This window comes from Etheostoma cragini, chromosome 14, assembly GCF_013103735.1.
Source record: "Etheostoma cragini isolate CJK2018 chromosome 14, CSU_Ecrag_1.0, whole genome shotgun sequence".
In the NCBI taxonomy this organism is placed as follows: domain Eukaryota; kingdom Metazoa; phylum Chordata; class Actinopteri; order Perciformes; family Percidae; genus Etheostoma; species Etheostoma cragini.
This window is the reverse complement of record NC_048420.1, coordinates 20,057,670-20,075,878: the sequence shown is the minus strand read 5'-3', so window position 1 is coordinate 20,075,878 and position 18,209 is coordinate 20,057,670. Positions and strand designations below refer to the sequence as shown.

Sequence of the window (18,209 nt, the reverse complement as noted above, 5' to 3'; positions counted from 1 at the left end):
AGTTCTGAAGGCAAAAGGGGGTCCAACCCGTTACTAGCATGGGGTACCTAATAAAGTGGCCGGTGAGTGTATATGGGCGCTCGCTCTACCAACTGAGCTATCTTGGCGCCCCTGTGACTCTTTCTTATTGTTGGTTTTTGTCTTGATCTTATTCGTTTTAGAAACTTCAGATACATCCAGAGCAACTGGAAAGTATATGTGGGTGGAAGTTGTTTCATCATTGATTTTGACCTATAAATGGGGTTATTGTTTTGAGGTGCAACATATCCCTCATGTACAACTTGTCCCATGTACCACTGGGAGGTTGATGTTTTTTTTCTCTGAAATTAAATAGCTTAATCTCACATTAATCAAGTTGTTATTCTCGTACAAGGCTTTTTGTGAGGACTATTTGCATGAGTTATTGCAACAGGTGAAATTCCCTTGTGAATGATAATGTGTTATGAACAGATCTATTAGTGTAAAACACGCAGCTCTGCTTTAAATACTCACCACAAATATATCCCAGGAGTTTACTCTGTCACTCTTCAAGTTATTCTGGTTGAAAGACCAAAAAGACTTCTGACATTTAGCTCAATGAGGTGTTGCTTAGCAAGGTTGCAGTAACTTATGTAATGAACGGTAGTCTTTACGTCTACAAATGTTTTTAGAATTGCAGCATCAAAACAAATCTTTGGGCAATTACTATCTTTGAAATACAAGTCACATGTTACCATTGTCGGATATCTCTTGGAACAAAGAGATAAGATGCCATTGTAGATGTTTGGCTGCTCTGTTCATCCTCCCCATGAAAGTGCTTGGAAAACTGGAAGGCTTGGAGGGCTGAAACGTTGCAGGGTGGAGAGAGACCTCAGTAATGACTCCCTCAAATACAGTATAACTACCTTCACTTACTAACAACTGCAGTGGCCTTGCCTCAGACTCAGGTGACACTTAGAGGAGTTTCCTGGACTTCTAACTGATATTAGCCTCAAGTAGGCATACTTTTGAGGTTAGTTGGGGGTTTCAATGCCAATTATCTAAAGATTGTAATATAAAGTAACAGACTCCCTTGAACTTTTTGTTTTTTAAGATGAACTAGTATATTGCCAGTTTGAAATGTGCCTGTTTGAAACAGGCCAATTTCTTGGCTTGATTGCTGCTTATAGCATTCTCCAAAATCAAATTGTACTCCGAATTTACAGAAGGACCCCAAAGCACTTACTATGAAACTCCACTGTTTAGCCTACTAATAATTAAATTTTTTTAACGTAATTTCTTTCCTTGAGCTTTATTGTTCAGCCGTTAAGTTTTATCCACAGTTTCTTTTAATATCCAGTGCTGTCCAAACTGTTCCAAATGCAACACAATCCAAACCCCAAGTTCATTAGGTACCCAGGAAACCAAGTGTGAAGTAGATTGGATGAACGGTTCATTAGATATTTCAAGAGAAAAGACATCTATGGACGCTCACACATTTTATCAATTTATTAGACAGATAAAGTTCTAAGATAAAAAGAAAACTTTAAAGACTCTTTAACAGTAAAGTAAAGCCTTTCTAGATTTAAATATAAAATAATTTTATTAATTTAATTTAATTTTTTCCCTTTGCTCATTCAAGCTTTTAGCTAAATTGTGACAGGTTTCACAAGCCAATGACAATAGTTTTTTTTGCTGATCTCATCCTTGTGTTTGCTCTGTAAAGTGGAGGTTTGTGGTTGAATCCTGCCTGCAAGGTGTATTTTAAATGTATTCAGTGTCCCACTCCCCCTTCTCAAACACTCTTAAATAAGCCAGCACACTGGGAAACCTGCAGCTAACAGTCCCAGTTTTTTCACTTGGATTCTGCTGCGTGTGTGTGTGTGTGTGTTAAACGGTTGCAACAAGTTTGTCTTGTGAACCACTGTTAAGCAGGGGGGGGCGGATCCACAGAGAAGCCCCCTCCACACTTTACTTCCCGTACTTGCTGCAGATCAGTTTCATGCAACTTGATCTCAAATTCAAAAATAGCAATAGTCCAATATATGGACGCCCGTTGTGCACACAGAAGATCACCCATATGCACGGATGCATAATCAAAACACTCACAATTTAGTTTGAAACTTTAATGCGTGTCCAATAGTCATTAGTTCATTAAACTGTACGCTGTAATAGTCACATTTAATGTAAATGACTCCTAATTTTAAGAAAAAGTTCTCCTCACCTGATGTGGGTTTCCTGTGAGCTGCTGACATAATGTGATTAGTATCAACACGCATAACAAGAAACAGCAATTTAATGACTAATGATTCATCCAAAGTTCATGGTAATTTAAAACCAATCCAACTAATAAGTCAGAGTGTAGCTGTTGGACACATTTGTGGAAAATGTGGACATGGAATTTTGAAGCGGTGGTTTTTCTTTTGTCCATCGATTGTTCAGTCTCTCTGCCCTGCTGCTGGAAGGCATGCTGTGTGTATGGTGGGCCCAGAGGAAAGTTTCAGTCATGGAGTAGGATTTAGTCTGCATGCATGAACCAACACAAGAACAGAGTGGTATTTTAGAGAGAAAAGCTTGTTCCCTGAGGGTGTCTTCTGCTGCCGGTCAGGATTATCATCTGTCAGAGTTTCGGTAATCTATAGATAAGAAGGAAATTCTTTAAAGATAAAAATGGAAATTTCTAAACTATGTCTGCAGCTCTTAACCTGCAAATCTGCTGTGTTTAACACAGGATAGGGGAATAAACTCTGTAGATGCACTTTAGGCCACTAATGTGTTGTTTTAGGGCCTCTCAGTGTGAGGACATCCATTGACAGAGGACATTGTCATGTATTATCTCCACATATGTTTGCACCTACACTCGAACCCACAGTGCCGTGAGGACAACTTGGTGTACTGTAGATTACCCAGGACTCTTTGCTGCAGCACAATCTTCTCACCTGTCTGCTACTTCACATGAGTTTGTAAGATGACCTGTTTGGTCTCGGTTTGTTCACATGTTCAGCTGAAACATATTGTGTGTGTTTGTGTCTGTCTCTGTGTGTGTGTGTGTGTGCGTGTGTGTGCGTGTGTGTGCGTGTGTGTGTGTGTGTGTGTGTGTGTGTGTGTGTGTGCAAATAGGTAGAGCAAATGAACATGACAATAAGAGGCCTAACAAGTGAGGAAATATCCAGTAATGATTCCTTGAACCAAAAAAACAGAAAGTTAAAGCTTGTTAGTTTAACTTACTATAATTCATAATTTTCATTCCTTTTTTAAAATTGATATATTTGCAAGTTATATTTATAATTTTTCCCGGAGCCACACATAACGTCTATTAAGTGCTGATTTTATTCAACCAACCAACCAACCAATGAGCAGTCAAATTATAACAACATAAAATCTCTTTTGACCAGTAATTGTGTGTTACTTGTTAACCGACAGCTATTACTTTATTAATTTCCTATAAGTCATCTTCATTTATCAACTTTTTGTTTCAATACTACATTTTTTTCCTAAAAGGACCCTTTGTTGGAAATTGTGGAACAGATAAACCCTCATTTCTTGGTCCTCAACTAAAGGAGATAGCTAGAGAACCACAGAAAGACTTAGATTGAATTAGTTCAGAGCTGATTCGCAAGGGTATAAACCTTTTATGCTTAAAGTGCAACTTTGAAATGATCCTAAATGGAATCTCATAACCATTACAATATTCATTAATTAAACAAAGGCCACATTGAATACTTGATTCTAAAAGATAAGAGGTCCAATAGACATAAACATCATGCTAAATCCACACAAAAAAAAATGCTGTTATGGTACCAAATGTAAAAAGTTTTTTGGAGGAGATATGATTACCGTGACAGCTCTCAGTTTTGATGCCACTGGGCCTCAATATCCGTGATCCCGCTGTAAAACCAGTTAGCCAGCAGTCTCCAATGGTCATGCCACTTTATCTGGCAGTATTGGATGAGTTCACATTCTTTCACTGAGTAAGTTTCCCCTTTGATGATAAATGACATCACAGTGTAATTAGTTCGTTTACTGTGCCTCTGGTTTCTTCTGTGGAACAATTTCAAGTATGCAGAGAAATGCCAACCCCAACCTTGAACCACTGAAAGTGAACTCAGCCTTGCAGAATCTGCTGGGAGGGCAGGACAGGACCGGATGGAGTAGAGCTGCTGTAATTGAGAAAGGATTTGTGTTAGAGCGGAGGATTACTGTCTTCTCAAACCCAGGGAGTCAATAACAGCTGACTGCAAGATATTCATTTCTAACAAGGGATTTTAGTACCAAATGGAATCAGAAAATCTTTCAACCACATCTCATGGTCTTTTCCTTTCCCTGAGATGTGGTTGAAAGCTCCAGACAAACTTATCAAGAATGAACTTGTAGGCCTTTATCTGACAGGACAGCTGAAGACATGAAAGAGGAGAGAGAGGGGGGATGACATACAGCAAGGGGCGGCAGGTCAGAGTTGAACCCGGGCTCTCTGCGTTGGGGAGTAAACCGGTTTAAATTGGCGCTTGCTCTACCAACTGAGCTATCTGGGCACCCTAACAAAGTTTCTGAAATGTATAACAATAATTGAAGCCTGTTGCTAAAAAGTTAAGATGATTAATTAAAAAAATATATCATCATCACATTAGTAAATTATTTGACATTTGTCAACAATATACACCTATGCAACTATATACAGCTACAGATACAGCTAAAATGTCTTTTTAATGGTCTCAACTTTCAACCTTTGAAAACATGTTTGACAATTCCATAATCAGGTGGACTGAAAGCTTCTGTTCTTGCTTAGTGCACTGCTGCTTTAACTGTTGCTGTGTCTGTTTTACAGTTACCTTCATTGCCAAAAAGTGAATCAATGAGGTTTTTAACAATTAACCTCAGGTGATTTAACAGTACGATGTCAGTGTTTACTTTCCCACAGTGTTTGGAGACACAGATGCCATACGGAGTGCACCGTGTGTCTCGTAAGATATTGACTGATAGCTGTGACACTATGAAAGAAGGTCTTTCAAATCTGCCTGTGAGGATTATGTGTCAGGCAGACAAATCTGTCCGGTCCCAGGGAGACTTCAGTTTCCTGGATACAGTCAAATACAAACATGTCATTTTATCCTTCCTGGGTGCTTCGTGTGGTCTAGCTATAAAAGATTGTGAGTGGATACGAAATTAGACCAAACATCAATCAAAATAGTAGGGATGTACAAAAAAATCAATTCACATTTATGAATCAATTCCTGCTCTACCGACTCAAAATTGATTCATAGCATTCCAAAAATTGATTCATATTATTATTATTTTTTTTTTTCGTTTTGTACTGGTGTTTATACTATCACATGGGAAAAGTAACTACGTGTACATACTACGTTTTTTAAAATTGAGAATTGTTTTTGAATCAAAAATCATTTTTGAATCAAATTGTGATATTTTCTGAATCGTGCACCCCTACCACATAGTGACTTGCACTCTGTAGTATTGCATTCAGGAGATCTGTATCCCCACATATGTCCATTTTGGGTACTGAGTATTTGCTTACACATTCAGGAAATACCATACGGAAAACTATAAACAATACAACCGGTCAATAGAAATCATCAATCTGTCTTTTACAAAGTACCATCTCAGAAGAATACACATCCCTGGCTGAGTGTCACCATGTGTTAACTGTTCGACCCTCAGCCTAACCTTTGTAAAGTATGAGGGAACACAGAGATTCTGGCTTCACGTTGGTGCTGAGGTGTTCAACAATAGTGCTAACACCCAGGATCTGGCATGCTACAGTAAGCCAGACTAAAGCCCGGAATGTCAGTAGTGAGCCGGCTGGCATGTACTGTATTTCCTAGCAGGGTGCCTGAGTTTGGGAAGCACTGCTGCCTTTTCCACAGATCCACACCCAGCTTTACATTTCAGCAGTAGCTGTGAGCAATGGATCTGTAGAAGTGGTTCAACAATAACAAAATGAAAATGAAAAGAATTTACTTGTGGAGATGAGATCATTATTGACATTCACTTTCTAATAAGCTGCTCAAAATGTTGTCATTTGTTAATGTTAAAGATTTTTTTTTTTATTTTATTTTAACTTCATTCAAAATACTAAAATGTTTATAGAAATATGAGTTTTTTACTCCACAGCAACACTGTAAATGTTTTCATACACAAAATACTGCACTCATGAATTTCGTGCCGCTTGTTGTCGTGAGAGCAAAACTTACTATTTCAAAATGTTTTAGTATCATCATCATCTTCATTCACCTCTTTTAAAGGTCACAGTTATCAGTAACACCATCCACACAGATTGGGTTGTTTGTTGTTTGGTGATAAAACTGTTCTTCCGGCTGGCCCTAGAACAGCCTCTAGTGGATCTCTGTCAGTGCTACTCAAAAAGCAAAAAGACAACCTGAATGCGTGTCTTTCACAGTTGTAGATCTGGAGGATAGCAGGCCTCAGAATACATTTTTCATCTTGACACATTCTGTGAATTCCTCCTTTGGTGTCTTCCTAATAAGTGCCTGCTATCTTCTGTCTGAAAGTGCCTTGAGGAACACACACACACACACACACACACACACACACACACACACACAAACACACCATCCATTTTACTCTGTAGTTGCTCTCTTTTTCTCACAGCTTCTGCATCTTTTGTGCTGCATTCAACCGTCTAGTTAATATCAGCCTCCAAGTATCCGGAACTTGACAGCCATAATATTTCAAACCGGTGACAAGATGGCTGCAAAGACACCGTTGCTGGCAGTGACATCTAAATAAAATCCAATATCACACTTTTACAGTCAATTCAGCTCTTTTAAAGGGAGCTAGCTTGTTTTCTATCTTGTTTTTACTTCTTAACAAACTGCTAGAAATATGTTACACAGCAAAATAATAATATTTGATAAGACTACGAGGCTAGCAGTGGTAAGTCTTCCCACTCTGCCAACATTGTGTGAATTCCGTATTAGGTTTTTATAAGATGTGTAGTCATTGAAATTGCTTGTTCCTGATTGGCTGGCAGGTGCATGTGAAGGAGTGGCCATGAACTTTATTTTTAGCTGCTGACAGTTGACTCCCTGAATGGTTTGTATATGTCTGTGAAGATGGGCCACAGCAACTGCACTTGGAGTTTGATATCACTTTAATGAATCGAGACGACATGGGATGGCACCCACAGTATCACCTCCTCCCCAGGCCCCTCCGATGGTGTACAGTATGTCATGCCTGTGATTGGTTTAGCTCTTTAGCTGATCCAGTATACACCCTCACTACACCACCTTAAGATGTGTATGTTTTAAACAAATGTATTTTTAAGGACACATTTGTTAAAATGGTAGATGCTTAAAAGAGAAATGGACATGTAGTGTAGTGTTATTTCTCATTGTAGAGTATGATATCTTCATTAGGATGATGTTTCAGGTGTGGCCTGCCAACTGGTGTGTAATGTTTACTAGCTGTCATCATCATGGGCCTCGCTTCTTTGGTGTGAACCCCCTTGCTCTACTCTCTGCAGCGCGTACCTTCACAAAACACACTGATCTAAGAGGAGGAGTGATCCCGCATTGGAGTAAGACATTTTGACTTGTCAAACAGTTGTAACATAATACTATTAATGGTGGCTGCATAACACTTAGTTGTGCTAGTTCTAGGGCCCACTGGCCTTTCTTACAGTCCCCAACTAAATGGAGCAGATCCATCATCATTGTTATCAGTTACACGTGGGCCTTCAAGTCAAAATATCTGCTGTGAGAAAGGTTGGTTGTATCATAGTATCCGAGCATTTTTATTTAAATTTTGCAGTTTTGCTAAATGAATATGCTGCATTTACAAGTCAAAATAGTTGAAAGACTTCACAGAGTCTTTCTCCAAGTTTTTCTGCCAACCCCAAAAGAGTGCATTAAGCTTAAGTCTGGTGTAAGGGCAATATTGGATTTAGGAACTGCCATTCTCAGGAGTAAGTATTTGAGCAAGTTCTGCTTGAGAGCTTAATTTTGGTGAATACAAGTCCTCTGTGAGTCACAACAAAGTGAAATATGTGATTAAACTGGATGGAACTCTGTAACAAAGAAGAAACGGAATGTTTTGTTGTGTAATGGTGTTGTTTGTGCTTGTCGTTTTTGAGCATTAGGCCATTAAAGAGGAGCTTATGGATAAGTGAATAGAGTTTGACTCTATGGCCGATCCCAAAATGAACCCTGAGGACTAAGGACCCAAGACTTACAGACTTAACTGATCTCAGGTGCTAAGTGAGTGAGTGTGTGAGGCCACATAGGCTGAGGCTCAGATAGGTATAAATGGGATTGGGACTGCACTTCACAACATCACACCTTAGCTTGTTACCTTGGCAACATTTAATAACAAAGAAGTTACTGACACTTTGCGGTTTTGGTATTTTCTTTTTAAGTCTGTTGCTTTTCTTACGGCCAAGGCCCAGGAGACGGCTGGCTGATTTCAAATTTATTCAAACTCTTGTTTTACGAGCTGGATAGCAGGTCCGCTCCATGGTTGTGTGTCATGCTGTTGTCTACCTTCGTATTTTCCGGATATCCCTATGGTCTCCGCGGTAAACGTCATTACACTTTGAACTGTGGGTAATTCCCTTTGGTGAAGTCTGCTTCGATGCAGACTCACGGTAAGGGCTCGGTAAATGTGTACTCAAACCCTCATGCCCTTTGAAATTCGACATTGGGACAACACTAAGCACTTATCAATTTGCGAGAATGTGCACCAAAGTCCGTGAGTCTGTGAGTCCGGACTTTGGGATTGGGCCACTGTCACATTGTATTCTTTGTTTCTCCAAGTCAATATATTCCAAACCAGGAAATCTGGTGGTCTGTTGTCAGGGGTTAACCTGTCAGTCCCCCCCCCCCCCCCCCCCCCCCCCCCCCCCCCCCCCCCCTCCCCACATGTACTCTATCTCTGTTTATCTCCTCATTGCTGCTGTAGCTGGCTGAAACTGGAGCTGTGCTACACCTCCAGTGTGACAAGCATTAATTGATTGTGTATTGATTAGATAAGGGGTCATTAAAGCCCTTCTGAATCATTTCCCGACTACAGCACAAGGTTGTAGTGAACCCATGGCTGAAAATATGTCAGCTGTGTATAATGCAATTTGACGTACAAGTATTTTACATTGATGCATGTGTCCTACTTCTGTTTTCTCACACTTGACACAATAATTTGGCAGTTCAAGATGAAGGATCAGTGTGTGTGAGAGGGCAAGGTCAGAGGCAGGCTGTTGAATTCAGCAGCACTCTGTTAAAAAAGAAAATGGGTTTTCCTTAACCAGGTGGCTCATATAAAGTTGGAAATACAAGAGCTGAGTTTGCCCCTTGGACATCTATTCATCGGGCAAATGTCTTCCAATTTTTAGATTTTAAGACAGACATCCTCATTTGTCCCCAGTCATGTTTTTGATTTCCCCCCCACAAACGGAGCCTTGTTTTGTTTCAGGACATTTCTAAATCCTGTTATAATGTCTGTTATTTTGTCTGTGGTGGGTTTGCAGGCAATGGAAAATATTTTACCCATTTTACTTTCATAATAAAAAGCAGTTGTCAAAGCTATGCTCTTTTGGATCAGTTGAATATTTTAGACATGCAAACCTGAAAACATGATGTTTCTTGAGCAGAAAATGGCATCGATATTGAAATTTGAACCAGTGCAGACCTGTGGCCCTGATGCATGGGACCGCATGACCATCTGTCCCACAGAGCTGTGTAACTAATAAGATTGCGCGATATTGATAGAAGATGCAGTAGTAGATATTTGGGGAATCTTCTTTATCCCAGAACAAATGCAACTCAAGAAGACATACCTACACATGAGTAGATCATATACAAACCAAACTCGCATACATCTGTGCAATCATCCATTTTAAATTAAACACACGTGTTAGCCTAAAAATCCACAATAAGTAATCCACAGCTTCACCATCCTGTATACAATCGGCTGATTTAACATCTCCTTTTCTCCATTTAACACAGTATAAGCCTCTTACCAACACATGCTGACTCAGTACATTATGAGGTGAATGTTCTGGGCTTTAGATAACCCTCTCTCTGTGACTTGTGTATTTCACCTGTAGTTGAGCTGGTTCCTGTTGTTGTCATCCTGTTTTAATATGTGAGTTTTAAAAAGTTTAAAAGTTGCTTTGATTCAAGGAAGAAAATAAATCTATTATCCTTTCATAGTCTCCAATATCTTTTTTGCATTCAGCTTGGCTTTATAACAGGAGCTACCCAGATCAAGTATGGTGTCGATATCAGACCAGAGCAGGTTGGAGTGGACTGATCCTGTGCTTATCCTGAAGCCTCAGAGACTTTTTTCTCATAGTCATAGAATCTCATTCTACCATTAAGGGCTGTGCAGTACTGGATCTATTTAAACCAATTGGCATGCATTAATGGATTTCTATGCAAATCAAAAAAAAAATGTTTAAAAACTCGTCGTTTGGAGCTGCCATCTGGGAACGTGGCCCCTGTGCATGTTTTCTGTTTTCCACTTCTGGTCAGATTTTGAAGTGCAGAGGCATATGGCCCCTGTCAGTACATTCATACTTAGTCAGACAAGCAGTTTCAGTACTGCTGACTTCAGGCACAACACAGCCAGTCATTGGAGGCTTGAAGAGACTGCTGAGTCAAAGTCAACATAACCTTCACTGTCATCTTCTAAAACAATACTAACAATGCAAACCTTTGTGACGTTTGGTGTTTTGACAGTGGTCATCATTTTTATTTTTCTAATATCTTTTAAAAATGTATAATTTCATTATAATAGATGAGATTCAATTGTACATACAGCAACTGAGACCTCAATTTAATTTAGGAGAATTTGTTTTGTAGCTCTAATTATTGATTTCAGCTGTTTAGAGAATGTGGTGTGTACTAAACTATTGCAGTAATGTCATTTAATATATCGCAAGGTTTAGTTTTTCTAAAAAGCGCTCTGTCATCTGAAGCCCTCCGAAGTCCAAGCAGGTCTGCCGCACTTCTTATGAAATATAGAGAGGCTCCTTCAGTCCAAAATATTTTAGGTGGATATAATGCTGAGTCAAAGATGCTGTTGTTCTGATGGAAGAGAAATAAATTCAGTGACTGATTGTCAAGTTTACCTTCATTTTGTATTTTGAATTGAACAGACTTTGTAGTTTTAAAACACCCTATACCAAAGTAGATGGTTTCTTTAATCTCCCAGACTACTAGAGTAGTATTTCACCTTGGGATTTATATCTTTACGTGGGGTTTGTATATTTTGTTTAGCAGTATTTTTTCCTATCACCTCCTACCTCTTATAGTCATAATTTCACACTCTCAGCGTCGGCTGCTTTAGGTCAGCTATACGCGCTGTAGTGTCATTACGGTGGAGCATGACTGTTATTGGTTGAGGCACCTCCTGGAACACCACGAGGATGAGACGGGACAACATCAGGGAGGGGTGAGAGATGGAAAGGAGGGAGATGTGCTGCTTTCTTTCACAATTTCTCTGCTGACAGGGATTGTGTGCAAGCAGGCAGGAGAGAGAGAAAGGGAGTGAACAAAAACACTAAGCTGCCAACGTCTGAGGCAGCCGCAGAGCAGAGAGGGGGAGAGAGGGCTAGAAACAGCCTGCAGTTAGCGGAGAGACGTGTACATCCTCCAGCGTGGTGTTTCAGTACTGAGCTGACCTTGCAGAGCTCAGACTCGACTGTTTGGAGCCTCAGGCAGTTGCCAGCAGGGAGACTGTGAGCATGGATCCTGGAAGGTCTATCCAGCATGAGATCAGCTCTCTCAAAGGTACTGCTCAACCTTTTTTAGATATATATTTTTGGTTCCTCAGCCTCATCGCTGTCATATGCTTTCAGGACCGCTTAGTTTTCCCACTATCCCTCTCTTGTGAGGACTTTCTCATCGTATAGATGCAGGCAAACACAAAGTTGAGTTGTGAGGGTTTCACGTTGAGTTAAATGGAGGAATCCTAATCCTCTACCCCCCCTTGCTTCCTGCATGTTTTTGTGAATAAAAGGAAATGAAAAGCTTTTGTTCCCTCTTGTGTCCAGGCGTGACCAGAGGGGTTTGAGCAGGGGTCAGAAGTAACGATTGTGCTGAGATGGTGTGCTTTACGAGCTGTGGGAGGCTGCTGCTGCTGCATGCGGCACATTGAATGCGTCTGCGCCGGGAGATGCAGAGCAAAGCGGCTGCTGCATCGCCACGGTGACAGCAGTGAAGTGTTGCCCTGCCTCTCAGTCAGGGATGGGACTGGTTAGCCTGGTGAGAAGTGCAATATGTATTCCCCTGTTCTTGTCTGCTGCTTGTCAGGGTGCATCATAGTTAGATGTGTCTTACATCAGCAACATTTGCTCCTCCCATCTCCCTCACTTCCAGGTGTCCCAGTACCTGGTCAGTTTCATAGCCTTACCTGTTCCTTTATCACATTAGGGCTGCACCACATGATTATTTCAATTGTCAATTAATTAGGCAATTATTGTCTAGATTAATCATCTATAAAATGTAAAAACAGTGAAATAATTCCCATCACAATGCCTCCAACGTGACTTCAGAGCATGTTTTGTCCAAGTCCAGATCCCACAGATATTTAGTTGACTTTGATCTAAAATAGAGAAAATCTGATCGATCCACTAATCATCTCTACTCTGGATCAAATGTTGTATTTTTAATCAAATTATTTCATTTATTTAGAGTTATTGTATGTCTGACATGTAATATTTCAGAACCTTGACTTATTTGTAAAATTACAAAATGGGTTCTGTTGAAAAACAAGTTTTTATTGAAGCTGGGGAAGGCACTTTATTGTCCAGCAGTTTTGCGTTCCACTGACTGCAGCTTTACATGAGGTATTGAAGAAAGTATTGTATTGGTAACTCAGGAATCGAAATATTCTACTAATACCCGACTCTCAGCTAAATTTGATACCAACCAACTGTGGTCAAAGTTTGTTTGACATCATCTTGCTTTGACGACCCATTGAATAGATTTGCCCAATAGGACTTCGCCATTTCTGTTAGTTACTCAACCTGCAAAGTAAAGCAAAGGCTTTTAAACACAAACTCTGTTAGTCCTTAAATTGGCATACACCCAGTTGTATGGATATTCAGAGCAAGTTGTTTCCCCATGGCATCTTAATACATTCAAATGCTACTTTTCCCCTCCCATGTGTCTCCCATACCCTGCAGGCAACACTGTCTGTATGATTGGGGGTTTCCAGACTTAGTTCATCAGGTATTCAGGCAATGGAGAGTGAGCTACTTTTACACTAGTCTTTGAACCATTGTGCACCATCTTCATCTCACTAAATAAAGGATTAACAGCAGACTGACTGACATGTATGGGGATAGAAAGCCTCAATTAGAGGAGACAGAACCCAACCAGACTGGGAAAACTGGTTCAGCCCAAAAGAGGAGGCTTTTTAAAAGCTGCTCTGTGTGGAGTTGAGGTTTGACTGCAGTATTCTGGCAAAATGTGGTAACCCTTTGGAACAGCTCCACGGCATGGCAGGGACATTTACATGATCCTGGAGCAAGATCTGAAGGAGTCCTACCCACTGGAACAGGCTGAGAATTCTTTTCCCTGGGCTCTGGGGGATAAAAGCTCATTCGCTTCACTGAGCGCTCCCAATGGAGTCAACTCAATAAGTTGAACACTGCTGCTTACTCAGTGCACCTCAGTTCATTTGTAAGCATGTCGGCACCTCAAGACCATCCCTCCCATTGTGCTTTCTTGTCAGCTATTTCCAAGCACTTGGTCCAGAGTCAGCTCTTTAACAATGGGAGCCTGTTGATAATCTCCTGCGTGTGTTGAGACAAGCAAGGCCACTATTAACACATGGCCTTGGTGAATTATTATTTACAGTAAAGTTCACCTGTCAAAACAGCACGGTATTCCTGTCCTGTACCATCCAGCTCTGGGTTTCGACCCAGATATTTTGAGCTTGTTTAGCTCTCTAAACTATGACTTGCATTGTGTTGCATTTATCTGCATGTGCTGAATGATTTAATCAGCCTCCACTTAAGTGGGAGATATTGAAGTCGTTCTTTCTTCTTTACTTTCTTACTTTACTCTTTTTCTTTATTAAGTATTCTTTTGTATCTTGCCTGATTTTTGTTTGTTTTGTGTGCAACTTTTTATACTGCCATCCTGGACAGGTCTGTCTTGCTGAGGAGGTTTCCAACTTCAAATGGGCGTGCCTGTTTAAATTAATGCTACATCTCTTTTTTTTTAAATTGTTTTTAATCAAACAATAGAAGACATTACAGCACAAGAACAATGTGAAAACAATACCTGCTGCTTTTCAACTATGAGCCTATAGCAGCCTGTTGGAGCTCTACCATGAGTTATGTCTGTAGCTCTGTGTGTTTCAACACTCCCTCTAGCTCTTATCAGCATGTTTACACAAAACACACTGTTGTGAATAATGCATTCTGAATGCTATATGCCGTTGAAAGGAAGATGGCAGGACCTTCAAGAGGGGCAGTTTCATACCAGGGATATCTAGTTAAAAGGAGGTTAAGGGCAGGGGTCGTGCACTTGACATCAGGGCGGTTTAGTTTTTCCAGACGTACGTGGCAAAGAGGCAAAGTAGCTTCATGACATTCGGCAAGTTCACTCTTTAATTCTGCAGAGCTACTTATTGTTCACAGATATTTAGACACAAACAGAATAATTGTAACATTATTACATGTTAACGTTAAAGAAGAAACTGTATGTTATGAATGTAAAAAATAGGATTTAAGTGTCATACAAAAAGATTGGAAGAAGTAAGAACCTTAACGGTGATACATACAGTATATATATATATATTCTGTACACATATTTGTGTTCAGGAAAAGACAAACATACAATACAAAAAATCTATAATACATATTTCATAGGTTCTTCTTGTCAAGTTTACGTGCGCTTATTGATGGCACCAGTCTTGTTGGACTCTTTTAGTTTGTTCTTTTTTTTTTAAGTAACAGACTGCTGTTTTAACACTGCTGATGTGCACTGACCACTTACTGCTGTAGTGTCCACTTTTAATAGTTAGTATTGTCCCAAAAGAAACACTTATGTTAAAACACTTACCGGAAATCACGAGTTGTCTATTAAGCTGAGCTTTGTCGATTAAAATAAAACAGACACATTCAGCAACTGTATGGCCTCTTTCTCGCTTAAAATTTTTCGCAAACCCGTTTTGGTGAACTATTTTCGTAAAATTTGAGATTGTGTTCCGAATGAATCGCCATTAGGCTCGGTTGTGAAATCCTAGAGAAGGCAGAGCCACGTGACACGCTCATCCAATCAGCTTCCGGTTGACCTCCCTGGTCACTCTCCTTTCAGCTTTTTAGTCCAGGTGAAGGTTTAATGTCGGACTGACCGGCTCTCCGAGTTGGCCCAAAAATAGTGCCTAGTGAACACACCGATGCGATGGCGACTGCCGACGGCCGACGACAGCGGATTAGACGAACGCGTCACATGGGTCTGGTTTCTCCGGAAATTCAAAGCCAGACTGTCTTGGCAGCTTGTTCAGAATACGATCTCATATTTGACTAAAATACTTCACCAGAATGTGTTTCTGAAAACAACAAGAAAGAAATTGGCCATGCAGTTGCAGAATCTGTCTTCATTTCAGATCGACAAAAGTCAGCTTAAAAGACATTTGTCAGATTTTGAGACTCTAGTCACGCTCATCCCACTCATCATTAGCACTCCACCAATCAGATGGGTCATTAGAGTCCAACTGCAGGCAGTGCCCACCTTCTTACCGAGCACGTCAGGTTGTCCATAATGAAGGCCGCCAGCCCCTCCGACGGATGACGGGATGGAACACACCAAACATAGTTGAGTCACCGACCTCGCCAGACTGTCCGGCCGCCGATTATGGGGTTAGTGTGTCAGGGCCTTTACATGAGCAGAGGCAGACAGGAAGTGCTTTTGGTGTCGGGGCGCTAACACCTATGACACTGTTTTGACATTGCATGTAATTGCATTATCATCAAGGCACGTGCACACTTTTCAACAAAGCTGTAATAAATTAATTTATTTGTGGTGATATTGTTTTTTTGTAAAATTTCATTTATTAACTCTAGATATTCCTTGTCCAAAAGCAGAATATAGTTTTTTAGCAAATGTTTTCTCAGCACCAAGACTCCTCATTGATCATGAGGTGACACTCCCTCTCCTTGTGATTCCTTGATTCTCAAGCCTGACAAATGTGTGCTCTCCTTAACCAAATTTGTAGAAGTAAAGTAAAAATAACAACATGGTTACCATCATGATGGCGTTATTATGTGGTTCCCTGATGACCATAAAGTATATGGTTTAGATTTTAATCTGTAATCTGGGGATAAATAAGTCTCCCTGTATGATTGGCTTCCTTATTTCCCCCCAACATCCTGTACATGTTTATCTGTAGTTGTGCTCTGTTTGATCTTCTGATAACAGACCAGTCGAAAATCGCATCAGCGTTTTCTTTTTTCTCCACTGCTGCACTTTCTACTTGCCAAGAATTTACCAGCATAAAAAGATCCATGAGGACAATGCAGGGGAGAAATCAGCAACCGCTGTAGATGGAACAGTGCAGACGGAGGCTATACTTTAAAATATATGGTTCTCTTAAGTGCACTAAATATGGGATGTGAAATATAAATGTTAATTGTCACATTTCTGTACATTTCTACAGAAATGAAAGTATCACGTGGTTAGGCGTGTCTGTTGAATGTTACTGATGCACATGCATCCTGTGTGTATTTCATGCTCAGATATGAAGGGCTCATATGTCACCCTCCCAGTCTATGTAGCAGCAGTATTCAGTAGCTGTCAGATGCTTCAGCTGCTATTTGAGCTGCAGGAATTGGTAGACGGCCACATTTTAGATTCCTCACCTGTTTCTGTCCAGCCAGGAGTATGATTCACTCCAGATGGAGAACTGTAGCCACGTAAACTGCATGCAGAGACATAAAAATACATCAAAGAGTTAGTCCTACCCTGAATAGGTTGTAATCAATATGTTAACGTTATAAACGGATAACATGACCACTTGTATATGAAAGGGGCCACTCATATAAACAAATTATAGCCTGACTCCAGAGTTTCCCTCAACTCTTCTGAATGTTGGTTCAGTCCCACCCCTCTCATCACCATCATTTTCAGCAAAAATGTATCATTTATCATCACATTTAGCAGCTAAAGAGACTGATACTTCTCCCAGGAGATGATAGCGAACAAAAAAGAGCTAAAAGAAGATTGAGTGCTGGAACTAAATCGATCTTTTACACACCTATATTTGCTGCATGTGTGAATGGGCAAGTGTTTGCTAACCACTTGACAGGTATAATGTGGTATTATGTTTACAGCCTGTTTATGCTGTGCCCAAGTGGTCCAAAAGTCCGGTATTACAGGTTTAAGTGGGAAAATGTATGCATATATGCAACACAGAAGAACTGTCAACCAAATGTGAGAAAAAAGGAGATAAGAAAAGTACTAGAAACATGGATTGTTTTAGTTAAAAGATTCAAGGTGATCCACTTAATTGAGTCCCTTGTATAATGAAGACTGTGCATTATAATTCAGTCTGTAAGTTTTGTGTGATCTGCTTTGAATCTTTATTACTCTGTAATAGTCAGTGTAATCCTGTTGGAGCTTTCAGTGAGTCTGTAAGTCATGCTGGTTGATAAGGCCGGCCATGATCCTAGGCGAATGGCCTCCTAACAGAGCTGATGTGATTACATGATCTCATTAACCCCAGGTTTTCCGTAATTCAAATAGGGGGGCTGCTTCTGTAATTTGACACATCCTCTCTAATCACACACTCCTTCCTCTAATCCTCCCACAGTGGGACATGATCACACTCTTCATGCTTTGTGTTGTCAGGCGAAAGGGGAACTGACCAGGTGACTCTTGCTGTGAGACACGTTTTTAAACACCGCTGCTCCTGAGTTTTGAGCTGTCCCTGAAGTGGCCAGAAGGTGGTACTGTTAGTGAAGCTACTACAGGCTGATACAAATTGCCAGAATTTGTGGAGGCCCAAATGAGATTGCTTTCACAAAGTGAACTGCTATAAAGACAGCTGCTATTTCCACAGCCATTGCCACAACATTTGGTTTTTATTTTTTATTTTCTTTAATCCTGCCTTAATGGTCCTGTGGTCTGCACATTAATCCAAATCTTATGCCATTAAAAACATTTTCTCAAATAGGCTCAATCCATTAACTGCAGCCTGCACTTGGTGTTTGTGTGTCAACACCACTCTACTTAAAAATACTTTCTTTCCATTTTTACAGCCAGTTCAAT

The 18,209-nt window shown here is 40.3% G+C and overlaps 1 protein-coding gene across 14 annotated transcripts in view; it reads left to right on the top strand.

Annotated features, from left to right (window-relative positions):
• Positions 1–18,209, top strand: part of pleca (plectin a) — a 102,016-nt gene that overhangs the window by 22,537 nt on the left and 61,270 nt on the right. For 2 of the 14 annotated variants that reach the window (XM_034892267.1, XM_034892262.1), the window contains exon 1: positions 11,467–11,717. The exons of 11 other annotated variants lie outside the window; for them this stretch is intronic. In XM_034892267.1, the coding sequence (XP_034748158.1) occupies positions 11,672–11,717 (46 nt within the window). In that variant the 5' untranslated portion in view covers positions 11,467–11,671. Of the gene's footprint in view, positions 1–11,466; positions 11,718–18,209 lie in introns of those variants that run through there. One more of the 14 variants, XM_034892269.1, reaches the window with a different exon arrangement.